At 44.1% G+C, this 27,605-nt stretch overlaps 2 protein-coding genes across 3 annotated transcripts in view; one reads left to right on the forward strand and one right to left on the reverse strand.

Annotated features, from left to right (window-relative positions):
* Positions 1 to 14,089: 14,089 nt before the first annotated feature.
* Positions 14,090 to 27,420, reverse strand: LOC101155499. The gene is made up of 2 exons (XM_004086120.4): positions 27,362 to 27,420; positions 14,090 to 15,499 (listed from the first exon to the last, which is right to left on the reverse strand). The coding sequence occupies exon 2, from the start codon at positions 14,981 to 14,983 to the stop codon at positions 14,354 to 14,356; it is 630 nt and encodes a 209-aa protein (XP_004086168.1). The 5' UTR covers positions 14,984 to 15,499; positions 27,362 to 27,420; the 3' UTR covers positions 14,090 to 14,353.
* Positions 23,499 to 27,605, forward strand: part of nisch (nischarin) — a 32,919-nt gene continuing 28,812 nt past the window's right edge. The window contains exons 1-2 of one of the 2 annotated variants that reach the window (XM_023954692.1): positions 23,499 to 23,707; positions 24,206 to 24,289. In XM_023954692.1, coding sequence (XP_023810460.1) covers positions 23,627 to 23,707; positions 24,206 to 24,289 — 165 coding nt within the window. In that variant the 5' untranslated portion in view covers positions 23,499 to 23,626. The remainder of the gene's footprint in view (positions 23,708 to 24,205; positions 24,290 to 27,605) is intronic. The other variant, XM_020701466.2, reaches the window with a different exon arrangement.

The following is a 27,605-nucleotide window of genomic DNA, read 5'->3' on the forward strand; positions in this document are numbered from 1 at the left end:
CATAGACCACGTCAATAGCGGGTATTTTCACCATTTGCTGAAATGACAGCTTGACAGCGGCGTTTCCTGCTCCTCACTAACCTCATGATGTTGTTCTGAGGCATTCCACTCTTCCACAAGTGCTACATGCAGTTCTGCAGGTCACTTGGGGGTCCGATCATCCAGTGTCATCTTCAGCTGGTCCCAGACCTGCTCTATGGGGTTCAGATCAGGGCTCATTGCTGGCCAAACCATGTGAGGCCACGCCCACTTCCTGAAGTCCAGCTGTGACAATTTTGGCACCATGTGGTGGAGCTTTATCATCCATCAACAGGAAGTTCAGGGTGTTCTGGTGGAAGTGGGGGATGATGATGGTTCTATGACGTCTCTGGGGTAAGAACGCGAAGTAACTGGACCATCGACAAGAACCTGGTGATGCCTGCCTAGACTGTTGCTGCTCCTCCACCAAAGAACCTTGGGACCAGGTTGACCTCAGCGTTCCGCTCACCTTGCCTTCTCCATCAACGCTGGCAACCATCATTTCTGTGGAAGGTCCGACACTCATCAGTGAACAGGACGGTAGACTATTGCTGGATTGTCCAGGTCACATGGTCTGTTACTGCAAACGTTCACGGCGGTGACTTCATGTCACATCTGGTAAACGGGCCTGCAGCTGTGTGGTGTTTGCTAAACCCTGTCTGAGGTCAGAGGTCCTTAGGTCCTGGTCATGGTGGTGGTCTGTCACTGGGGGGGGCTCCACTCCTGGGTCTGTCACAAACTCAAGTCTGCCGATGACACTTAGGCTGCATTTCCACTGCAGGTCTTGATGCCCAAATCCGATTTTCTGACTATATCAGATTTTTCTGATGACCCGCTTACATCATCTTTTAAAAGTGACCCGGATCCGATTTTTGCATTTACACTATACAATGCTGAAACTATCAAACGTAGAAGTTCTGAGGACTATGTAACGTAGCAGCATTTCTGCCTTCCACAGACCTGAGCACTGACCGCACGGATGAGCGAGCAGGCCCTTAATAATAATCATAACAGTAATAAAAGCACATTTAGAAGATGCGTGTCGGTCCAAACGACAAACGATTTGCGTGGCGAAACCCCTCCCTTTTTGTTGTGTTTTTTGTGTGACTGCGGTTGTCATGGAGGCAACGCAAGGACGGAAGGAGGCGTTGCCTTGGGCGCTCCTGGATGAGGCAGGAGAGGAGATGAGAGGAAAAAGGAGGGCTGCTCGGCCGGCTTATGTGCTCTCTCTGAGTTTTGAATGAGGAAGTGTTTGCAGACGTTGTGCTGTACTAACAGTTTGATCCGAGCAAAGAAATAAACGGTTTCTAGCCTGGTCCATAGCAACGGTGTCCCACTTCATTGGTTACTGTTTGCGTCCCGACCGGAAATAACAGCGGTTTCCAACTACGGTCTGAAGCCTGAGGCTGAAAGGTAACACGCTGACATGTGTGTGCCACATGAGAGGAAAAAATCGAAATTGGGTCACTTGAACCATGCAATGGAAATGCGGCCTTGGAGACAAGTTCAGCTGAAACATCTGACCTGAAGGCGCTACGGTGGTAGCGGTGGTGCCGCTCGTCCTTTAATCAACGTTGTGGATTTATGGCTGAGTGATGAACTTAAATAACTTAAAGACTAAATCAGCTTTTGAACGTGGACATTGATGTAACATCGATGCGGTTTTTCTTTCAAAATGTTTTGGTTTTAGCTCCAGTGAGTCAGTACACTGAACACAGTGAGATCATTATGTTGAAAGCACACAGAGGCGTGTTTATCACCACACTACAGTTGCTTCACTCTCTTGAAACCTATGAAGTGAAACAGTGTTTACAAAATCCAATAAGTTTTTCAAAAAATCCCTTAACTTAAACTTATCGAGAGACAAACCAGGTGTCAAAAAAGGGACTTCAGCTTTATATCTAGGTGCAGCGGTAGGGCGGTCAACCTCCTATCAGAAGACTGCAGGTTTGATTCCCGCCCTCCCCCCCATGTGTTGAAGTGCCCTTGGGCAAGACACTGAACCCCACCTTGCCTCTGCGGGAAAGTTGACACCAGTGTTTGGCATCTGAGCCACCACCAGTGTGTGAATGGGTTTGTGACTGTAAGGCACCTAGGGTCTTAAACGAACGTAGAAAGCACTATACAAAGTATATACAAAGCACTATACAAGTATATGCAATTTACAATATCTGGCCGGTCTCTTCTACACAAGAGAATGGATGCGATCCAGGCTGCCTTCATCTGGACAATATATGACCTGAAGTGATGTTGGTGATTTCCATTAAAAGCTGCCTGATGATGTGAGACAGCTGCACCTTGACCTTTGCTGTGCAGTTCCTCTGTGCTTGTTTTCATTCACATGAAAGTCAGATGGCTGATTAATATAGCCGTGACACGTCACAGTCAACCTTTTTAACAATTTAACACCGCCAGAACTGCACACTATATATGAAATACATTTAAAAGAAAAAACAAAAAGTAACGCAAGTCACCCTGCAAGAGTATTAAACACATTAGACGGATAATCAAATAGTCTTATCACCCCACAACAAATAGGAAGGAAACATCCCCATAAGACATTAAATTGTCCCATCCAAGTTAGAAAGAGATGTATCCCATTTTAGATGGAAACTATCTATTTTATTCTAACAATTGGTTTGAAAAAATGGTCCAGTGCAGCTAGTTTACCAAGGTGACTTTGCCTCAAAGAGATGGTGGGACTTCCACTGGGAAACAATACGTTTATGACCCAATATTAATACCGTCTGAACCCATTCAGCATCATTTGAGGGAAGATTGTCAAGACGTGACAGATCGCCCAAAATAAAAAGCACCTGGGAAATGGATATATTGTGCTTAACTAATAGTTTGGTACACTGATGGATTCCCATCCAGAAGCTCTGAACACTTGGGTGAACATGCCATATCCAACAAGCAGTGGACTGACAAAGTTTCATCTTGTGCAGTTTATAGGGTGTCCAGTACATTCGATTTATAATTTTGAATTTAATAGGTCTTATTTCTAAGTTCCCTCGATATTTAAAAAATATTTTTCTAACATTCGGAATCTGTAAAATGTGCATAATGATCATTTTCCCATGCCAGCTTGACTTGTGAGGCCCCCTTATCAGATTTCGTGAGAACCAGTGAATAATAAGCTGAGGCTCTATAGCAGGGGTCGGGAACCTTTTTGGCCGAGAGAGCCAATAACACCACATCATTTTAAATGTAATTCGGTGAGAGCCATACAATATGTTTAAAACTAAATATAACAGTGAATGTGTTCATTTCATGTCATTTCAACACTTTTAGAGTACAATAAGTCTGTGGATTCTTTTTTAATAACATTGTTATTGTAGAGGACTGAGTTGGACTGGGTGGCTGTTGGGTCGCGTTCAAGTTCCGGAGTTCATTGAACGCATCACAGAGATGCTGGTTGGCCCCAGTTCTGTCGCTCAGCCTGTCGTTGGAGAGTTTGAACCAATGGGGTTCATCTATGGGCTGAATAGGATATAGGAGGGCTGGTGCAGGAGCAGGGAAATAAATAATTGGAGGAGCGCTCTCGTCTCGCTGGGAGAGATTCAGGAGTTGCTGAATAAATTGTACGGCGTTGGTTACGGCCTGCAGTAACAAGAATAAAGAACCTTAAAAGAGATAAAGTCTCTGTGCCTCAGTGTGTGAAAGGGACGCTACATTATGCTGTTGCTAATAAATGAGTTAGCATTAATGTGACTTCTGGTGCTGCATGGTGGTTATGCTGATGCTCTAGTCTGGTTGATACGTGGTGAGTTTAAGCTTCATGTAGGCGTTGAGACTTCCATCTGTTAAACATGATCATAGGTTGGTCTGAATGTTCTTTAGATGTGACAAAGACTGCTCACATGCAGACGTGGAGCTAAACATTGTCAGCAATACTCACACGCTGCAGTGTGTGGTATGTGACGGACAGCGTGTTCTAATCAGTGCGCCGCTTCACCTTGCAGCCTGAGCCCACTACCTCTCCCCTTTTCCTTCTCCCACGCGGCTCCTTCTCAAAGACGGGAGCGCGCGTCTGCCGGGACGGCAATTGCAAGTTTTAGGCCAATACAAACTGGCATCACATGCACATGCCCGAGAAGGACTGCTGTAATGAAACGTTTTTGTATAATTAAAGATTTGTCTGCAAGCCAGATGTGGCTCGTGAGCCATGGGTTCCCGACCCCTGCTCTATAGCATTCAGCTTTGGCAGAAGACTGCTACAGCACAAATGAATCCGTCTATAACTTCAGTGGGGGAGGTTGGTGAACCAAAGGCAGCAGATGTCGGAGCTGTAAGAATCTCCAAAATGTATTCAGAGGAAGTTGGTACTGAGGTCATTGAAAGATTTAAGAGTTCCACCTTCAAACAAATCTCCCAGCAACAGAATATTTCTTCTCACCCAAGGGCCCCAACAAAACAGGGATTTCTTGATGCACAAACCTGGATTAAGCCAAATTGAGGCCATAGTATGAAGGTGTGAATGGAAGTAGCAGTTCTTTTCCAAACAAACTGTAGAAAGGAGACGATAGGGTGACTTTCGTTATTAACAGAGAGTTTATTAGTAATAAGGTTTAGGAGAGGCAGTGGGTTACAAGACTATACCAAGAAGGAGCTCTTTCAGGAGGCAGTTCCCAGTGAAAAATGTCTGAGACAAAGCATAGTGGTAAAGGGTTAAGTCCAGTTAACCTTGTACGTGATAGATGAGAAAACTGGTCAATGATTCTGAAAAGTGTGGGGAGAGAACATTGTGGTTGTGTGAGCAGTACCAGAGCGTCATCAGCGAATAACATCATCTTATGAGTGCTGCTGTTTATCCCTTGTGCTATCCTATGACCCCCCCCCCCTTCCATTGAGGTGTTCTCCCTACCATGACAAAGGTGGATAAAGGTGGAAAGATTTCATGTAATCCATGGACACCAGTGAAGATCACAAATCATTGAAGAAAAAAGGTTCAGAGCACTGACTAGTGGGTCTTGATCAGTGTTTTTCAACCTTTTTTGAGCCACGGCACACTTTAACCTTGACAAAAATCTCCCGCGGCACAGCAACATCCAAACAAAAAAAAGGAGAAACTCTTAGTATGTATTGATCTACAGTCCCTCCACAATCTCACGTGCATTTTTGTGATAATTGTGGCAGAAAAAGCAGGAAGTTGCAGCTGTTTTTTCTAAAAGATGTAATAAAGGTTAAATTAGAAGATTTAAAAACTGTTTGATGTGTGTTCGTTGTGGTTTCAAGACGTTAAGAGGGAAGACTCATTGTGCGCTGAGACGCTGTCACTTTAACCCAATGCATCGTGGGAGATGTAGTGATGGCAGACAGACTCTCTTCTCTGAGCTTCATTGTTTTGTTCACTTGTTCCACGATCTGATACTGGATTCTGTGGAAAGCTACACCGCTAAAGACGAGCTTTAGGAACTGAGAGACTTTATCAACAGAATTAGGACAAGGAAGTAAAGACTTTAACCACTTCTGATTGGTCAGGCTTTAGTTGCTAAATCGCGGTACCGTCATTCTTATCAAAAGGTCTTTAATAAAATCAGATAAACACAAAGAAAAAAGTATTTTATGATCTTTCATATTTCTAACTACTCAGTGTTTTATCAGGGCCTGTTTGGATGAACACCGAGCTGATATCCTGGAGATTGAAAATGTTTTTAGATCAGTTAATGAGGGAAATTTCCCACTAGACCATCTCCCACGGCACACTAGTGTGCCGCGGCACACTGGTTGAAAAACACTGATCTAGATGACCCAACTCGCAATGTTAAAGTGCCTAGGATAGCACAATGGTTACACACAAGCCAGGGAAATTAGGATCTCTGAGAAAAGAAGTTGCAAGAGGTAAGGCTAGATCAGTGTTTTTCAACCTTTTTCGAACCAAGGCAAACTTTATCCTTGACAAAAATCCCACGGCACACCAGCATCAAAAAATTAAAAAAGGAGAAACTCTATAATCTCTATTGACGTACAGTCCCTCCACAATCTCAGATGCATTTTTGTGATAATTGTGGTGGAAAAAGCTGGAAGTTGCAGCTGTTTTTTCTAAAAGATGTAATCAAAGTTAAGTTAGTTTTCTGTAATAATTTTCAACTAAATTATTTGACATTTTACCCTGGTAGTTGTTTTTTCCTTCAGTTTATTAACATGTAATTTTATGTAAGACAAAAGACAACTGAGCGAGCGTTTTCAGGAACTGAGTGAGGAACCTTACAACCGCGCCGGCGCAATTCTAACCGAGAGACCCCTTCAGTTGATTAACATGTAATTTTATGTAACCTCACAAAAAAACAAATATATTCTTTCTAAATAGTGATTTATTTTTAAAATATTTTTTTAAATGTTGGTGCAAAGGCAACTGTAATTTTTGAACAATATGATCACAATATGATTGATCACATTTTACACAAAAATACTAACATAATATTTATGTTTTCTGTAACTACACAAAAAGTGAACATGTTGAAGTTTTATTAGTTTTTCTTTTGTCTTAATAAAAGAGGAAATATTTGAAAACTTTAACAGAAATGTTTTATTTCTTTTTAGATTATTAAATTGTTTGAATTTAGTGTAACCCTTGAGCTATCCTAGGCACTTTACCATCGGGAGTGGGGTCATCTAGACCCACTAGACCAGGGGTGTCAAACTCATTTTGGTTCAGGGGCCACATTCAGCCCGTCTGATCTCAAGTAGGCCGGACCATAACATAAAAGCAAAATAACAGCTTTGTTTTAGTTTTTTTTTTACTCAATTTGAAAAAATGCCTCAACCAACATAGTAGCCTAATCACTTGGGGCCAATGGATCTTGAATAAAATTAATTTCATTTAAAAAAAAGTTGGTCTATTTAATTTTATACAGACTGAATATTTTACATCTGACAATCCAGAAACTTTTCTTTATGGTGAGTCTCTTAGTGGTGCTGAATGTTATATTCTTTGAACACTGCAACCTGTTGATGACATACCAAGCATGGGGGTTTTGCATTCAGCATCGTGAAAGAAAAAAAAACTGTCCATTTTTCCTGGAAATCTCTTCACTTCACTTTTTGACAACATTTTGGTCATTAGGGTGTTGCTACTGATCATCCTTATAGCAAGATAACAGCGGTAAGGCTCATAGGGAACCAAAGTATTTCTTACCCAGAAACAGAGCTGTTATGTTTCACTTTTGGCACATCCAGAGATATGCTGTTTCACCTGTTTTGCCTTTCCATTTCTCCCCCTAGTGACGGAATTGCGCATTTTGGTTATTTCTTTAAAGAATCATAACTCGCCACAGGAATGGACTAGAAACTTGCTTTCTTTATTTAACCGTCCTTATGATTTTTACTCTTCATGTGTGAGCCGGACTAAACCACCTGGTGGGCCCGATACGGCCTACGAGGCCGTATGTTTGACACCCCTGCACTAGACAGAGCTCTGAACCTTTTTTCTTCAATGATTCGTAATCTTCACTGGTGTCCATGGATTACATGAAATCTTTCCACCTTTATCCACCTTTGTCATGGTAGGGAGAACACGTCAAAGTAGGGGGGGGGGGGGTCATAGGATAGCACAAGGGTCATCTAAGATAGTACAAGGGTTAATTGTGTCTGTTTGCCAAATCACCTTAATCCTGTTTCTTAAATGTTTTGTTAACTTTTGTTGATGTTAACTTTTTTTTAAATTTAACATATAAAATGATCCAAACATTATTAGAAAAGTGTTTCAGTTGTAAAGATGACTTGGACCAAACTCTGGGATGTTTGACCTTGAAGGAGAACTAAGCTGTTGACCTCTGATTTCATCAAGAAGGTTTAAAAACTAGTTTATGTGTGTTCGTTGTGGTTTCAGGACGTTTAACAGGGAAGACTCATTGTATGCTGAGACACTGTCACTTTAACCCAATGCATCATGGGAGATGTAGTGCAAAAAGCAGCTAAACGCAGACAGACTCTCTTCTCTGAGCTTCACTGTTTTGTTCACTTGTTCCACGGTCTGATACCGGATCCCGAGGAAAGCTGCACCGCTAAAGACGAGCTTTAGCTGGTAATTTTGTTGGAACGGAGAGACTTTATGAGCTAAATCGGAACAAGGAAGTGAAGACTTTAACCACTTCTGATTGGTCAGACTGATGATATGTGATTAAGCCTCCAAGAATGATGGGTGGAGACAGTTAAAGGTGCGGGACTTTTGCCGAAAACAGAGCAGAGGCTGCAGCTAAATTGCGGCACCGCCGTTCTCATCAAAATGTCTGTAATAGAATCAAATAAACACAAAAAAAGTCTTTTGTGATCTTTCATATTTCTAACTACTCAGTGTTTTATCAGAGCCTGTTTGGATAATCAAAGAGCTGATATCCTGGAGATGGGAAATGTTTTTACATCAGTGAAAATGGGTAATTTCCCACGGCACATCTCTCACGGCACACTAGTGTGCTAAAGCACAGTGGTTGAAAAACACTGGACTAGAGCAACCTATGAAGCATGTTTTTGGACTGTGGGAGGAAGGCGGAGAAAACCCACGCATGCATGAGGAGAACATGCAAACTCCACACAGGAAAGACCCAGCCGGGATTCAAACCAGGACCTTCTTGCTGTGAGCCAAGAGTGCCAACTATTGTGCCAGCTGCAGCCACGCAATTATGTTTAATTTAAATCATTTCTAAATTCTATTTGCTTGGAAAAACCAATCCTAAAGTTTTAACAGCCAACGAAGTGTAAATACTGTCCCCAAAAGTCTAATTTTTCAAATCAAATCAAATCAAGCTTTATTTATATAGCACTTTTACAACTCAGGTCACTCAAAGTGCTTTTTCATAAAAATATAATCAAATTTGAAAACAAAAGGACAAGACAAAACAAATGTTTTGTTTAAAACTTGCACAATGCCCCCCCACACACACACACCTTGATAAAAAGAGTGATAAAATGATGCAATGTAGAAACCTGGCTTTGTACCGAAGTGGGAAAACAATATTTTGGGGACATGTCCACATCAGTGACCCCCCACTCAAATTCACGGAGTACACTACCACAGGACCCCCCAGATCCGATCAAAAGAGCCAGACCCGGGAGATCCCACTGCAGAGACCCCGTTCACTGAGAAGGGTCAGTCACCGATGTGGAGGATCCCTCTGAGGAAAAGACTAAAGTTACAAATAAAATGGAAAAGGAATCAAATGAAAAAACATTCAAAACAGAAAAAAACAAATAAGTACACAAACAAACATTAATTGACAAATAAAATGGTAAGTGTGAATCCAAAATGTAAAAAATAAATAAATAAGGAAAAAATAAATAAATGTATATACATTCACATATACAAACTGGTAAAAAGAGAACATAGACAATTAAAATATCAAATATTTGTGTTTGATATTTGTAATATTTTTAATTTCTGATATAAAATTAATCTCACAGTCAAACATAACACCCGGGTTTCTCACACACATACAAGATTTGTAATTTCTTAGTTTAGATAAAACAATCTCTCTCTAACAAAAATAGGAAACCGACACTCAAAAAGTCAAAGTTTACATTTTATTCTAGTGTGTGGTGGGGGGGTACAGGAGAGTTGCTGCGCCGTAGTGACTGAACCCTTGTGCTATCTTAGATGACCCCCCCTTCCATTGACGTGTTCTCTCTACCATGACAAAGGTGGATAAAGGTGAAAGATTTCATGTAATCCATGGACACCAGTGAAGATCACAAATCATTGAAGAAAAAAGGTTCAGAGCACTGTCTAGTGGGTCTAGATGACCCCACTCCCAATGTTAAATTGCATAGGATAGCACAAGGGTTAAATCCTGTCTGCCATTGTGGTGCAGAGATCGGTAGATTTATCAGGGTACCTGGGTCACAAAGGTCTTCAGTTATGACATCTACGCAGATTATTAATTATTAATTTTTCGCTGATGGGAATATCTGACTGAGAGAATCTCATATAAACACAGAGAGACTGGAGATATGTCAGGTGTTGCTAACTTAAACAAAAACTGTGGACTGAGGCATCAAATGTGTCTTGCTGTTAAAAGTCCCAACATTTTGTGCAGGGCCGACATCTGAGCTTTCAACGCAAACAAACAGGAAACTCATTTGAAGGAATGAGGTGGGAAACAAGAAGAGCTCTGACAACAAACGTGGCCCAACATGAAAAACAAGAACTCATTGAGGCGCTACTGCCAAGTCCTGAGGTACTTGAGTCCTGTTTTCTAACTTGCCCTGCCCTTGCCGATACATTTATGGCAAAATACACTTTTAACTGAAACAACAGCAGGACTCCGCCCCTTAGGAGTGGATTTTGACATCCCTGCATGAGTGCAGGACTTTACACTGAACTCACAAAACCTAGAGGAGTAAACAGTTTCAAAGGAGATGCAGTTGCATTATTCTGCAGGAGAAACAAGGAATGAAAGATGACTAAGAAGAATGAAGTAGAAAAAACATTCACACACTGAAACATTGAAATATTGTATGTAATCCTTCAGATTTTAAGTCATTTAGTGACTTATTTTGTTTTAAAACATATTTAAAGCTATATGTTTTTTTCCACTTCCTGCTCTTAGAGTTATCTTACAGTGCTGTGTTTCTCTGTACAGGTGGGGCCTTTTTTGCAGCCATACTCAGCCCTCTTTAGTGGGCTCCTTCCTCTTCAGCATATTCATGCTACAATAAATATTTTATGAGAAAGTCAATCTCTTTTATTTTATTGCATATTCTTTTTAAAATTTAAAAGAGATATGAATCATAACAAATATGCACAATAGCTCAATACTGCTCAATAATGACCAATACTAAAGCTTCTGTCACCAAACCTTCTGAACAGACTAATCATGACCTTATTGTCATACTAAAATAAAGAATATGTCAATATTTCACTTTATTTATTTTTAGGAATTGTTCATATTAACAAATGGATCAGATTTAGTCAAAAATCCTCAATAACTCTGAAAATGCTGTAGTTACTGACACAAAACTTCCTGTACTGACTAATCAGGACCTTATTGTCCTACTAAAATAAAAATTATGTCATAAAATTCTGGCATCTTCAATTCAGGTGATCAGAGCGACTCGCCGCCTGCAGGCTGTGCATTTGGGATGAAATGCATAACTGACGCTACCACAGTTTATATTGGCCAGTGGGGTGGCCATGTGTAGGCCAGGGTTGACCCTGGCCACCCCCTGGTTGCGCCACTGCAGCATCTCTCAGTTCCAACAAAAATACCAGCTAAAGCTCGTCTTTAGGGGTGTTGCTTCCCGCGGAAACTGGTGTCAGACCGTGGAAAAAGGTAACTAAACAATGAAGCTGAGAGAAGAGAGTCTGTCTGCCATCACTACATCTCCCATGATGCATAGGGTGAAAGTGACAGCGTCTCAGCGTACAATGAGTCTTTCCTGTCTTAAACCACAACGAACACACATCAAACAGTTTTGAAATCTTTTTGATGAAATCAGAGGTCAACAGTTTAGTTCTCCTTCAAGGTTTGTGTTTGTTAACAGCCAAACATCCCAGAGTTTGGTCCAATTCATCTTTCTGACTGAAACACTTTTCTAATAACATCTGGATTATTTTATATGTTAAATTTAAGAAGAAGTAATAACAACATTTTAGAAAAAGGGATTAAGCTGAAGTGGCCAACAGACACAAATAAACTAAATAGAAACAATTTAATCATCTAAAAAGAAATAAAACATTTCTGTTAAAGTTTTCAAAGACTTCATCTTTGACTAAGACAAAAGAAAAACTAATAAAACTTCAACATGTTCACTTTTTGTGTAGCTACAGAAAACATAAATATAATGTTAGTATTTTTGTGTAAATGTGATCAATCATATTGTGATCATATTGTTCAAAAATTACAGTTGCCTTTGCACCAACATTGAAATAATTAAAAAATAAATCACTATTTAGAAAGAACATATTGGTTTTTTTGTGAGGTTACATAAAATTACATGTTAATCAACTGAAGGGGTCTCTCGGTTAGAATTGCGCCGGCGCGGTTGTAAGGTTCCTCACTCAGTTCCTGAAAACGCTCGCTCAGTTGTCTTTACGCTCGTTCAATTTATGGCATAGATGAAACGCCATAATTATCACTCACTACCATCTCTAGGGTGTGCAGAGAATGGTCTAAAGAAGGGAAACATTTAGTGAGCGGCTGTTCTGTGGGCAGAAAGGCCTTGTTGATGTCAGAGGAGAATGGCCACGGGAACTCAAAGAACCACTGGTCACAACCGAGGTCTGAGCAATCTCTGAACGCACAACACGTCCAACCCTTAGGCAGATGGGCTACAGCAGCGGAGGACCACACTGGGCGCCACTCCTGTCAGCTAAGAGCAGGAAACTGAGGCTACAATTCACACAGGCTCACCAAAATTGGACAATAGAAGACTGGAAAATAGCACCCATAGAAAACACCTAACCTCCGGCTCCAGCAAAATGAAGCCAAAGAGTCGCCATTTTTGTGCAATACAGACGGCGCCATGGTGGAGCCAGGCAATAGTAATTGGTCTGAGTCGGTCTGAGTCACTGCTCCTATGGCAATTACTGTTGCCAATCATCAGTAAGCTTGTAAAAAGTCCCCACCCCTTCCACTGAAAGCAGCTCAGGAGAATCATTCAAACATTTGAGATAGGGGCCAGCAGGCACCACATGCTTTTACTGAGCCATCTGATTGGTCAGTTTATAACTTGAATAAATTGCAATTAAGAAAAAATATAAAAATTTAGGATTATCAAGAAGATGTAAAAGTATCAGAGCAAGAATGGGTATTCTGATAAATAGACTGAGTAACAGCTGTTTCTTTCTTTCTAGAGGTCTATGGGATATTGGCTTTTTGGAGCCAGCAGGTACTTCCTGTTTGAAAGGCAGGGGGAGGGATTGCTTTATCCAGTTGCATATGCAGTTAATAATCCAGTGTGGGTGCTTGGGGAAGACTCTTCACGCTACTGCCTAACTATGGAGCCACAAGAGGGCCCAAGTCTGGGCTGGTCCCTGTGCCAGTCCCCAGCCTGGATTAAATACAGGGATGGCATCCAGCAAAAAAATCTCTGCCAAACCACCTGTGCGAATCAGTATAGGGATTTGCTGAAAGGTGAACAACATCTAAGGTGGCTTTGTAAACCTGCAAAGGGACATAGGCTCCAAGATGGAGTATCTTCCCTTTGCAGCCTCCTAATCTGCAAATGTTTTAAAGATAAAAAGGCTTCCATATGAAAAATATTCACTTTACCGTTTGTCGGCTTGTTGTTGCTCTTGTAATTTCAATCAACCAGAACGATGGAAAGTCTTCATGTTTTCCGGCCTGGTCTTAATGGGCTGTTACTTTCTGACACCCCAGCACAAATATGTGTAAACTCCCTTGCCTGTCATGAGAGAGTGTGATGATTCCACTGCACCAAGTTAAGGTAACACTAACACAACAATGTTGGGTTACTTTCAGTGAATCCGCTGCACTTTTGTGTGGAAGAAAACAGTTGAAAAATATCAACTGAAATGTGAGAGCTACCTTCAGTGAGGTTGTCACTGGAAACATGGAGAACACGTTCAAACAGCAGGTCAGAACTGTTTGAATCTGCTCAGTGAAACATCTGATGCAAAGACGTTCAGTGAAAAAAATCAAAGAAAAAAATAAATCGACAAGTTTGTGGGGAGTTTTTGTCTTTTAAAACATGTCAGTTTTCCAAGCTTATGCTGCTGTTTGGATCTGTGACTAGTGTGATGTTTGAATTTTAACCCTTATGCTATCTTAGATGACCCCCCCCCCCCCCCCTTCCATTGAGGTGTTCTCCCTACCATGACAAAGGTGGAAAGACTTCATGTAATCCATGGACACCAGTGAGGATCACAAATCATTGAAGAAAAAAGGTTCAGAGCACGGTCTAGTGGGTCAAGATGACCCAACTCCCAATGGTAAAGTGCCTAGGATAGCACAAGGGCTAAAGTGAAACAGTTGGTGCTTCATCCGCTGTTCTTCCAGCAGCTCTTCTCTGTAAGCAGTCTAAACCTCTTTGTTTTACAACCATCTTTATTTATTTATTTTTGGGGGTGTGGGGGTGAAAGGAAGTAAAAAGAAAACCATTGAAGCATCACTATAACATAAAACTTTTATTTTCACTCGATTCTCTCTCCCTTCCCATTCATTCCTTTTGTGTACAACAATAAAAACAATATTGATCAAAAACTTTAAAAATATGACTGTGACTCATTACAGTCGTTCTTCTGAAACAGTCAGCAACTGAAGAACCTAGAAGCAACCAGATTTTTGTTAAGAGTCCCTGTCTGAGGTCTTCTCCATCTAAAGCTCACCTCCTTGAAGCGGATCAGTTCTCCAAAAAAAGAAGAAAAAAAAAGACCTCATGCGTACAGGAAGTTGCAGAACTCAGCAAAGTCCTTCTGCATGAAGTTCTGGCTCTGCATCAGGTCCTGCTCGGATGGAAAGTACTGCATACTGTCCTCCGAGCAGACTTTCTTCCCGTTAAGGCACACGGCGTCGGGGTGCAGTACCACGAACCGCCGCAGGGGCGATGTTGAGTCGTGGAGCTTGGGGCTGTCCAGAAGAGCCCCTCTGGCGTTCTCCAGGGCTCCAAGGTAGGAGTCCATGTCGGTGAGGTCCACGTCGCTGTTGGACCTGCAGCTGCAGTCGCTCCCTACCGAGTCGGAGCGCATGTGCTGCATCTGGTACTTTTCGTGCATTAGAAACTGGTTGGTGTTCTTCGGCGCTCGCATCCCCCGCGCACTGTTTCCCTTCACGTTGACAGGACGCAGGGACGTCATCCGCGTGTGGGCGCGTCGGGGGTGATGACGCAGCTGACGGCGCCCTCCTCCCCCCGCTGTCCTCCGGGTTCTGGAGCTCTTCGACCAGCAGTGCGTCGTGCGGACGGCCGCCTCCCATTCCAGGGCCGCCTCCTTCTTCTCCTCCTCCGGCTGCAGCTGCTGCTTTTTCTGGTGGAAGCTCCTCCCGCACATGATCTCTGACAGCAGCATGTCTCTCTCGTCTTTCTCGCAGTTGTTGCTCTCTCCCTGCCCTCCTTCACATCTCCTCCCCCTCAGTGGCCCACAGAGCAACACTCTGCAGCTTGATGCTTCTGCTTTAGTTCACAAACGACCCCCCATCCCCACCCCCGTCGGAGTCTACCTGCTTACTCCTCTCGTTTGTCTTCTTCTTGACCTCTACCTTTGCTGCAGCATAGCCTGCGCTGCCTCTCCTTGCAGCAGCAGCAGCAGTTTGCCTGCGGTCACGCGTGACGAGTCTTCGGTCACGCGTGTGACGAGTCTTCGGTCACGGGGCTCTTCACGGCTCCGATCAGGGGCTGCAGGGCTAATTTGAGGTGGGCTTGGCAGTCTGACCACTGTGATACTGTATGCAGACAGACTTCAACTGTCACTCTGCCTCCTTCCACTGCTAACATAAAGAGAAGGAATGATCCATTTGCTGGCTCTCCGAGGGGGGAGGATGATCAGACATAGTCCCTTGGCGTTTTTAACTGAGGGCTTTCTGAACTTAAGAAAGAAAGAAAAAACAGTATAATGTTTGTATTTGATAGGTTGACATAGATCCCGACCTTTAGTGACGGCGAAATGTCTCTGAGGAAAGTCACAACACTCCTCCGCAGCATGGTTCGGTCCGGTTGAGATGGAATCTGGTCTCGTTCCTGACGGTAGACTGATAGTTAATGCTGCTGACAGCAACAACAGCTCACCAGCCCCGTGCAGGACAGTGGGGAAGACATGAGGACCAGTCCTGGAACCTGAAAACACCTGAACTGTTCCCTTTGTTTCCACTTTTCTGTAGAAACGGGAGACCCACAGCTGTCTCTGGTGATCTCATCTTCTCTCCTTTTGCGCCACCATCAGGATGGAATTTCTCTACAAAACAACAGTATGCATCCTCTGCACTGATTCTAAGTTGCAGAACATTTGGATCAGACACAGAGCCTTCTGTTAACACTGAACCGGGTTGTTTGATTTAAAAACACAAAAAACATTATTTTGTGTGGACTGTCAGTCAAAATACTTATTTTAAATCGGAAGAATCACTGTCGCGGTGCATAAAGACAAATTGTGCACTAGAGACTAAATTTAAAGAAGATTGTGAATGACTGACTGTCTAGTTCTGCCTCAAAAAGGAGGTGTTGGGGTGTATTCATATCATAATTTGTGGTTATCGATCCAATTCACTGACCTAAAATGGATCCAGGGCATCTTTAGCCAAAACTTCAACCAGTGAAGGAAGGAGGTCATGCTAGCACCCGAACCTAACATGGCTAACTGTCAGAGTACAGATAGAGAACAATTTCAGAGTTTGCATTACGAAATGAAGGCTGACTTGAAAATATTCAAAGATGACATCACGGATAAAATGAGTGACAAGTTATCCGAATTCAGAGAGGACGTCTAGCAGAAAATGTCCATGATATCAACAGAGATGAGCGAACAACAAGAAAAGATAAACGCAGCTAAAAAGAATACTTTAGAGCTGCCCAAATACAATGCTTAGTATACTTGTGTAATGCAGAGTATGTTGCCCGGTGGAAAGATGTTTTGCACCCAAATTCCCAATTCAAACATGAATGGGGGAAAATGAGATCCCAGCCACTGTGAAAGAGCATTAAGATCTAAATCCAATAACATTATATACCCTTGAGAAATGGTATTCTGTTATAAAACAACTGAAATTGGTTGAAGAACTCGGATTGCTGAAATGGACAGCATATAACGACAAATTTAGACCTGCACAAACTGACCACAGATCCAAAAGGCTGAAAAGGGTATTACGGCCATGTGCACAATGATAAAGAAAGACGAAATGAGAAAATTTCAGGAATTTAGAGACACATATGATCTAATAAACCGAGTCCTATTCAGATATTTGCAAATGTGAGACTACTATGAAAAGCGTATCAAAATAAAGGAACACAAAATACACGCAATAATTAAGACATTTAGTTGAACAGGCTGCTCCATGCGAGTGAACCGTGTCTCTGAGCAGTGCAGCCGGACTTGTAGCTTCGTGTTTGCAGGCAGCGGAGGGTGCTTTGTTTCGGTGTGCGCTCTGGAGGAGGCTCCAGACTGCAGTCCGTCTGGCTGCTCTGCATGGGCAAGCTGCTGGACTCGGGAAAACCGTGTCTACCGGGAGATTTGTAAAATTAAAATTAAACTATCAAGTGGCTATGGGACGGTGTGTGAGCTGGCAGAGGGACTTTTGAATGAACAGTCCTGAGACATCGTGCAAAACAAACATGTGAACTTGTGTTACCAGCCAGATCCAGACAAAATAAAGGCTGATTTATTCCAGTTGAATTTCATCCATCCATCCATCCATCTTCCTCCGCTTATCCGGGACCGGGTCGCGGGGGCAGCAGACTGAGCAGAGATACCCAGACTTCCCAGCCACTTCCTCCAGCTCCTCTGGGGGGACCCCGAGGCGTTCCCAGGCCAGCCGAGAGACGTAGTCTCTCCAGCGTGTCCTGGGTCTTCCCCGGGGCCTCCGCCCAGTGGGACATGCCCGGAACACCTCTCCAGGGAGGCGTCCAGGGGGCATCCGGACTAGATGCCCGAGCCACCTCAGCTGGCTCCTTTCAATGTGGAGGAGAAGCGGTTCTACTCCGAGCTCCCCGCGGGTGACCGAGCTTCTCACCCTATCTCTAAGGGAGCGCCCAGCCACCCTACGGAGGAAGCTCATTTCAGCCGCTTGTATTCGGGACCTCGTTCTTTCGGTCATGGCCCATAGCTCATGACCATAGGTGAGTACTGGAACATAGATCGACCGGTAAATTGAGAGCTTTGCTTTTCGGCTCAGCTCTCTCTTCACCACGACGGACCGATAGAGCGACCGCATAACTACGGATGCCGCTCCGATCCGCCTGTCAATCTCACGCTCCGATCTTCCCTCACTCGTGAACAAGACCCCGAGGTATTTAAACTCCTCCACCTGGGGCAAGGACACTCCACCCACCGAGAGATGGCAAGCTACCTTTCTCCGGTCAAGGACCATGGCCTCAGATTTAGCGGTGCTGACCCTCATCCCAGCCGCTTCACACTCGGCCGCAAACCGCCCCAATGCACGCTGGAGGTCCCGGTTCGATGAAGCCAACAGGACAACATCATCTTCAAAAAGCAGAGAGGAAATCCTGTGGTCCCCAAACCAGATCCCTTCCGGCCCCTGGCTGCGCCTAGAAATTCTGTCCATAAAAACTATGAACAGAACCGGTGATAAAGGGCAGCTCTGCCGGAGTCCAACGTGGACCGGGAACAGGTCTGACTTACTGCCGGCTATGCGAACCAAGCTCCTACTCCGGTCATGCAGAGACCGGACAGCCCTCAGTAAGGCTCCCCGGACCCCATACTCCCAGAGCACCCCCCACAGGATGCCACGGGGGACGCGGTCGAACGCCTTCTCCAAATCCACAAAACACATATGGACTGGATGAGCGAACTCCCACAATCCCTCCAGCACCCTAAAGAGGGTGTAGAGCTGGTCCACTGTTCCACGACCAGGACGGAAACCGCACTGTTGTTCCTGAATCCGAGGTTCGACTATCGGACGGACTCTCCTCTCCAGTACCCTGGCATAGACTTTCCCAGGGAGGCTGAGGAGTGTAATTCCCCTATGGTTGGAACACACCCTCCGGTCCCCCTTCTTAAAGAGGGGAACCACCACCCCTGTCTGCCAGTCCAGTGGTACGGTTCCCGACCGCCACGCGACGCTGCAGAAACGTGTCAGCCAAGACACTCCCACAGCATCCAGAGACTTGAGGTGCTCAGGGCGGACTTCATCCACCCCCGGGGCCTTGCCACCGAGGAGCTCGTTGACTACTTCAGTGACTTCAGCCCGGGTAATAGACAGCCCCACCCCAAAGTCCTCACTCTCCGCTTCTTCAAAAGAAGGCGTGTCAGTGGGATTGAGGAGATCCTCGAAGTATTCCTTCCACCGCCCGACAATGTCCCCAGTCGAAGTCAACAGCTCCCCACCTGCACTGAAAACGGTGCCTGTGGAGAACTGCTTTCCCCTCCTGAGTCGCCGGATGGTTTGCCAGAATTTCTTCGAGGCCAACCGATAGTCCTTCTCCATGGCCTCACCGAACTCCTCCCAGGACCGAGTTTTCGCCTCCGCAACAGTCCGGGCCGCAGCTCGCTTAGACTGCCGGAATCTGTCAGCTGCCTCTGGAGTCCCGCAGCCAGCCAGGCCTGGTAGGACTCCTTCTTCAGCTTGACGGCATCCCTTACTTCCAGTGTCCACCACCGGGTTCGGGGGTTACCGCCGCGACAGGCACCAGAGACCTTGCGACCACAGCTCCGAGCAGCAGCAGAGACAATGGAGGTGGAAAACATGGTCCATTCGGACTCAATGTCCCCAACATCCCTCGGTACCTGTTTGAAGTTCTCCCGGATGTGGGAGTTAAAGACTTCCCTGACGGAGGGCTCAGCCAGACATTCCCAGCAGACCCTCACAGTACGTTTGGGTCTTCCAAGTCTTTTCGGCCTCCTTCCCCGCCAGCGAATCCAACTCACCACCAGGTAGTGATCGGTGGACAGCTCCGCCCCTCTCTTCACCCGAGTGTCCAAGACACAGGGCCGAAGGTCACCTGAAACAACTACAAAGTCGATCATTGACCTCCTGCCTAGGGTGTCCTGATGCCAGGTGTATTGATGGACACCCTTGTGCTCGAACATGGTGTTCGTTATGGACAAACTATGACGAGCACAGAAGTCCAATAACAAAACACCACTCGGGTTCAGATCAGGGGGGGGCGTTCCTTCCAATCACACCCCTCCAGGTGCCACTGTCATTGCCCACGTGGGCATTGAAGTCCCCCAGGAAGACAATGGAGTCCCCCGTTGGGGCACTTTCCAGTACCCCTTCAAGAGACACCAAGAAGGCCTGGTACTCCGAACTGCTGTTCGGCCCGTAAGCCGAAACCATATTTAGAGACCTGTCCCCCACCCGGAGGCGGAGGGACATGACCCTCTCGTCCACCGGGGTGAACTCCAACACTTGGCGGCTGAGCTGGGGGCTCACGAGTAAGCCCACGCCAGCCCGCCGCCTCTCACCTTGGGCGACTCCAGAGTGGTAGAGAGTCCAACCCCTCTCTAAGGACTGAGTTTCAGAGCCCAGGCTATGTGTGGAGGTGAGCCCGACTATATCTAGACGGTATCTCTCAACCTCTCGCACCAGCTCAGGCTCCTTCCCTCCCAGAGAGGTGACATTCCATGTCCCAAAAGCCAGGTTCCATGATTGGGGTTTGGGCCGCCGAGGCACCCGCCCTCGACTGCCACCCAAACCACATTGCACCGGCCCCTTTTGAGGTCTCCTACGGGTGGTGGGCCCATGGGAGCAGTTGAATTTCATCCACAGATAAATGTTGTTGAAGCAAGGATTAAAAAAGCTATAAGCAAACATGAACTTAATAATAATCCTAACAATAATAAAAGCAGAAGATGATCTCGCTCTATGCTGCAGCTTTGTTTGATTACAATGGAACTCGCAGTTTCTTCTTCTACGTCTGTACCGTCATTTATCCAGACCAATCACTATCTTACAGGTCATCAGACCAATGTCCAGCCAATCAAATGGTGTGAAGTCATCATTAGTTGCAGGCCCCTGAACACTTAAAAATTATTTATGACAAGAAAAATAGTCATAACAATGAGAATCCCAGAGGATGGCACATGTATTACAAAATAAATATTACAAAACAGATTACTATACATTAAAAATGTTCAAAGACAGTTTTCATAAATACGTATGGCCTTTTTGTTTAGCTATTAGAAATAGTGTGTAAATAAGATTCTAATTATTTAATTATTACAGGGAAAAAAAGTTGTGATGAAGAAAATGTTGATTTGTGTGTATGAAACTTACTAAATATTATAATTATATTAATTGACAATTTTATGTTTGATTTTGTGTTCTTTTCGTGCAGGCCAAATATGGTGTTGTTCTGCTATTCTGCATAGGTCGGAACCCCTCAGCCAAATAATTGACAATACTGGCTATGGATACTGACTCAGAAATGGGGCCAACATCGGTCACCTCCTCTACATGGATGACATGAAGCTATATGCTAAGAGCGAGTGTGACATTGACTCCCTGATCCACACCACCAGGATCTACAGTACTGACATTGGGATGTCATTCGGGCTCGATAAATGCAGCCGGATGGTGACAAAGAGAGACAAGGTAGTCTGCATAGGAGGGGTCTCACTCCCAGAAGGAACAATAGCAGACATTGAGGACAGTTACAAGTACCTTGGAATCCCACAGGCAAATGGCAACCTGGAGCAGGCAACAAGGAAAGCTGCAACAGCTAAATACCTCCAACGAGTAAGGCAAGTCCTGAGAAGCCAGCTCAATGGAAAAAATAAGACCCGAGCAATAAACAGCTACGCACTGACAGTTATCAGATACCCTGCAGGTATAATAAGATGGCGAAAAGGAAGAGATACAGACCACGGATGTTAAAACACGAAAGCTCCTCACCATGCATGGAGGGTTCCACCCCAAATCCAGCACCCTGAGACTGTATGCTAGCCGCAAGGAAGGAGGCCGAGGACTAGTGAGTGTGGAAGCCACTATCCAGGATGAAACATCCAAGATGCATGAATACATCAAGCTCAAGGCCCCAACTGACAGTGTGCTCAGTGAATGTCTCAGGCAATGGAGAGCAGAGGATACAGTGCTGGAGGACAGATCCTCATGGGAGGACAAACCCCTGCATGGGATGTACCACCGGACCATAACTGAAGTGGCTGATATCAAGAAGTCCTACCAATGGCTAGAAAGGGCTGGCCTACAGGACAGCACTGAAGCACTCATCCTGGCAGCTCAGGAACAAGCCCTGAGCACCAGAGCAATAGAGGCTCAGATCTACCACACCAGACAAGACAAGACCCAAGGTGTAGATCTACCTGGGCGACAGTGGCTCAGGCGGTTGAGCGGGTCGTCCAATGATCGAAGGGTCGGCGGTTCGATCCCCGCTCCCACCAGCCAAATGTCATTGTGTCCTTGGGCAAGACACTTCACCCTCCTTGCCTCCAGTGTGGCCTCCACTGGTGTGTGAATGTGCATGAATGATCCCGGTGATGGTCAGAGGGGCCGTAGGCGCGAACTGGCAGCCACGCCTCTGTCAGTCTGCCCCAGGGCAGCTTTGGCTACAACAGTAGCTTACCATCACCAAGTATGAATGAGGAGTGAATGAATAATGGACACAATGTAAGCGCTTTGAGCGTCTGGAAAAGCGCAGAAAAATCCAATCCATTATTATTATTACCACACCAGACAAGACCCAAGGTGTAGATCTACCACACCAGACAAGACCCAAGGTGTAGCTCTACCACACCAGACAAGACCCAAGGTGTAGGCTGTGCAAAGAGGCGCCTGAAACAATCCAGCACATAACTGCAGGGTGTAAGATGCTGGCAGGTAAAGCATACATGGAGCGCCACAATCAAGTGACTGGAACAATATACAGGAACATGTGTGCAGAATATGAACTGGAAACCCCAAGGTCAAAATGGGAAACACCTCCAAAGGTGGTAGAGAATGAGAGGGCAAAGATCCTGTGGGACTTCCAGATTCAGACTGACAGGATGGTAATGGAGAACCAACCAGACATTGTAGTGGTGGATAAAGAACAGAGAAAAGCCGTTGTGGTGGATGTCGCAGTACCAAGCGATGGGAACATCAGGAAGAAGGAACATGAGAAACTGGAGAAATACCAGGGACTCAGAGAAGAACTGGAGAAAGCCTGGAAAGTGAGGGTGACAGTGGTGCCTGTGGTAATTGGAGCACTCGGGGCAGTAACCCCCAAGCTGGAGGAGTGGCTACAACAGATACCTGGAAAGACCTCAGACCTCTCAGTCCAGAAAAGCACAGTGCTAGGAACAGCTAAGATACTGCAGGACCCTCAAGCTCCCAGGCCTCTGGTAGAGGACCCGAGCTTGGAGGAGAAACCACCCGCGGAGGGTGAGAGGGGCGTTTATATATATACATATAAATATATATATATATATATATAGAGAGAGAGAGAGGATGTAAATAAAGAAAAGTAGGAAAAGATTCTACTAAAATTTCAAATGAAACCATGCTTCAACTGTTATTGCTTTTTTATTAGTGCAGGATAGTTTTTACAAACATAGACAAGAAATGATTTACAAACAAATCATTTCTTTAAGTTTTTTGTTAGCACATTTTAGTTTGTGTGTAAAATAAAAACCCAAAACTATAAGTACACTAACCATAAATATTTTCTCTGTGTTTAATCTCCCATGACTAAAATAATCATAATCAATATGTTCATAGAAATACATAGTCTTTGTATAGATGGTTTGTTATAAAAGTCTTTAGGTCAAGTCTTTCCAAACTGTTTGAGTGAATATGCAATACCAAAAAAGATGAGGCACTGGAGTGGTGAGGAGTGACACAATGAACGATTTATGTCCAGATCTTCATTCATTCATTGGATTCAAGTCTGTACCTCAGCTTGTTTGAATAAAGTTTTTTTGAATCGGGCAGCTACTTGGTTGGGATTCAAAACAAATATGGCGGTCGGAGTTGGGTGACCGGAGTCGTTTGTGGAACGCAAATCGAACTCGGTCACTGGCGGTACTTGCTCATCTGGTCTGGAAATGGATCCTCCGGTCTTTTCAGATGTGGTTCCAGAGAGGACAGTGAGGGTTGTGGGTTCGGAGCTGGTGGAAAACTACACTGTAAGTGTTCTCCGGCGTGTTAGCATTCTGGCACTTAGCCGAGCCGTAGCACCGTCACAACAACATTGATTCAGAGCAAACTTGTCAATGGAACAAAACACTTTAAAGTTTTTGCTTTAGCTGCTAAGAACGACAGTTTCCGCCCTGTTGAGACCGAAAACTTCAAAGGCTTTAAAGGACGAGCACGGAACCTGAGAAGCGAACGGCTAACCGGAGTTAGCATTTGAGCTTCCTAGCAGTGTCACGCAAATTCGGAGAGTAAAGAGATGAAGCTCGCTGTCAAACACACGACCCCCAGTCTCCTTAGGGTCCAATGGATTCTTAGGGCGACTCGAAATACATTTTCATGTGTTTATTATTATTATTATTATTATTTTAAAAAGATATGCAGTTGAAATAAACGCGGCGGCACAGACAGTGCAGCTGCATCCCACAGCAGACCTTTGTTGTTGTTGATGTTCACTTCCAAAGTTGACAGCGCTGAACCTGTCTGTCCAGGTGTACATCATCGAAATGATGGTTGGCCAGTATAGGTGGACTGTTAAGCACCGTTACAGCGACTTCCACGAGCTTCACGAGAAGGTAAGAGGCTGACACGACCACAGACTTTACTGCTGCCAAGTTTTCTGGTGGTTTAACCTCAAAGCCTGTTTTGTCATATAAGGTCACGGTTTTCCACTCCAGAAGTCATCTAAAAACCGCTCAAGATTTGAATTGGTCATTAATTAGCCGTAATAAACTGCAAATAATCATCCGTTATTTTTTACTTCCCCTTTTGATCAGAAGTCTAACTTTGTTTTAATGATATTGCATTTGTCATTTTTGCCTTCAGAGCAAATCATAAGACAGGCTTTGAACTTTAATGGCAACCACTGAAGAACAAACATGAGTTCAGTAACACCAACTGTCTTTGTTCAGTAAAGTTAGAAAGATATTCACAGATTCTGACTTTCGGACTTCCGACCTCAATAACTTATCTGATAAACGTTCAAACTGGACAGCAAGTATCTCAATCCTGTTGTATTAACAGAGAGTAAAATACAAATGCATTTTAAAAGAAAAAATGTGTTTATACAGACAGACTGACAGTACAAAAGTTTGGACACACCTTCTCATTCAAAGAGTTTTCTTTATTTTCACGACTATGAAATTGTAGATTCACACTGAAGCCATCAAAACACGTGGAATTATATACATAACGAAGTGTGAAACAACTGAAAATGTGTCACATTGTAGGTTCTGATTACCGCTTTGCACACTCTTGGCATTCTCTTATGAACTTCTAGAGGAAGTCACCTGAAATGGTCTTCCAACAGTCTTGAAGGAGTTCCCAGAGATGCTTAGCACTTGTTGGTCCTTTTGCCTTCACCCTGCGGTCCAGCTCACCCCAAACCATCTTGATTGGGTTCTGGTCTGGTGACTGTGGAGGCCAGGTCATCTGGTGCAGCCCCCCATCACTCTCCTTCTTGGTCAAATAGTCCTTACACAGTCTGGATGTGTGTTTGGGGTCATTGTCCTGTTGAAAAGCATCCCCACACCATTACACCTCCTCCTCCATGCTTCACGGTGGGAACCAGGCATGTAGAGTCCATCCGTTCACCTTTTCTGTGTCGCACAAAGACACAGTGGTTGGAACCAAAAATCTCCAATTTGGACTCAGACCAAAGCCCAGATTTCTGATGTCCATTCCTTGTGTTCTTTAGCCCAAACAAGTCTCTTCTGCTTGTTGCCTTTCTTTAGCAGTGGTTTCCTAGCAGATATTCTACCATGAAGGCCTGATTCACACAGTCTCCTTTGAACAGTTGTTGTAGAGATGTGTCTGCTGCTAGAACTCTGTGTGCCATTGACCTGCTCTCTAATCTGAGCTGCTGTTAACCTGCCATTTCTGAGGCTGCTGACTCGGATGAACTTATCCTCCCCAGCAGAGGTGACTCTTGGTCTTCCTTTCCTGGGGTGGTCCACATGTGAGCCAGTTTCTTTGTAGCGCTTGATGGTTTTTGAGACTGCATTTGGGGACACTTTCAAAGTTTTCCCAATTTTTGGGACTGACTGACCTTCATTTCTTAAAGTAATGATGGCCACTTTTCTGAACTTAGCTGCTTTTTTCTTGCCATAATCCAAATTCTAGGGATGGCCCGTTTGACATGACGCTTCGGCGAGCGTTTCACCTTCATGAAAGAGTTTTTCGGCACAATGTTTCGGGGCGTGTGTCAACTAGCGTAGATCACGTGGTTGATGATGCATGACGTGCCAAATGCATCGTTTGGTCGAACCACGGTTAGCATGCCACTTGTGTTTTGAACAGTTGGGCGCGCTATTCTCTAGAAATGCGAAATGAATCCTGAACGTTTACCGACCAGTTTTATTGTTTCCCCAAGATTGGAAATCAGCGTCAGTTTATTGCACTTTACCATGGCTCCTTGTAAAAAAACGTACTGTGGCTCAGGATCGTTTCAACTTGATTTCTCAGAAAAAAACAATACACTTTGAACGTTGTGTTTAAAAATAATACTTCAATGAATCTACAATGGCAAGATAAATTAGTATCAATAGAGATGGCTCAGTGGAATGGTCAATGGTGTTTGAATCAAGAGGTTTTTCATCATCATTTCCACAATGAAGTGTTACAAGGAGATTAGTTGAAACATGTCGATCTACATCCAGTCCGCATCCAGATGCTGCTGTTCTGTGTGGTTTCAAAGTCCTGAATGGGTGGTTCATTTTTCCGGCACAATTACATGAACCCCAAGGGAAGCTTCATGAGGCTTCTATTCCCATCCCTACCAAATTCTAATAGTCTATTCAGTAGGACTATCAGCTGTGTATTCACCTGACTTCTGCACAACACAACTGATGGTCCCAACCCCATTTATAAGGCCAGAAATTACACTTCATCAAGAGAATGCCAAGAGTGAGCAAACCAGTAATCAAAGGAAAAGGTGGCTAATATGAAGAACCTACAATATGACATATTTTCAGTTGTTTCACACTTTTTTGTTATGTATATAATTCCACGTGTTAATTCATAGTTTAGATGCCTTCAGTGCGAATCTACAATTTTCATAGTCATGAAAATAAAGAAAACTCTTTGAATGAGAAGGTGTGTCCAAACTTTTGGTCTGTACTGTACATACAGTACAGATTAAATTCTTGATATTCATTCTATGTTGCATTACAAGTAAGGAGGTTAGTAGAAAAGTCATTATTAGTCCGTCCAGAAAGTTTGGTGACAGTTGCTTCAGCTTCTTCAGAGCTATTGAGCATTTTTGAACTAATAAGATCCATATTTCAATATGAAAAACTCCTCATCATAGACAGTGAATTTCTGAAATAATCTTTAAGGTAGTATGACAATGTCATTAGTCCATACAGAAAGTTTGGTGATAGTAGCTTTAGTATCAAAGCTATTGATCACTTTTATGAATCATATCTATTAAAATTTGAAAAAATATATGCAATAAAATAAGATAAAGATGGACTCTCACAAAATATTGTACCATGAATATGCTGAGTCTTCATTACCATCTTATATAAATGTAAAAATGTATTCTTTTTTGAGTCGCACGAGCAGCAAAAACATGCCTGTGATCTAAACCTGTTGTGCAGGTTAGGAATGGTGCGGCGGCAAACGAGGAGAACAGACATCCAACCTACCTATGGTTAGGGCCAAAACACAGCCAAACAGCTTTTGACGCTGCACCTTCCAACCTGGAAGCAGCAGGTCTCAAGCTTATTCTGAACTGACAGTGAAGGAAGGGCTTTTATCAGCCCTCTGCTGATGAAGCAGCTGGTGTGCACAGGTGATCTTAATTAAGTGGCCCCCTGCCTGCCTCACAAGCATTGTAGTCAAAGCAATAAAGAATGTACCCAGGTTTATCAAACTCATTACAGAAATGAT

The sequence above is a fragment of the Oryzias latipes genome, chromosome 5 (assembly GCF_002234675.1).
Source record: "Oryzias latipes chromosome 5, ASM223467v1".
Classification (NCBI taxonomy): Eukaryota; Metazoa; Chordata; class Actinopteri; order Beloniformes; family Adrianichthyidae; genus Oryzias; species Oryzias latipes.

Bases quoted from the DNA above. Each gene is read 5' to 3' on its own strand.
- LOC101155499 (XM_004086120.4), bottom strand. From the start codon at position 14,983: ATGCTGCTGTCAGAGATCATGTGCGGGAGGAGCTTCCACCAGAAAAAG.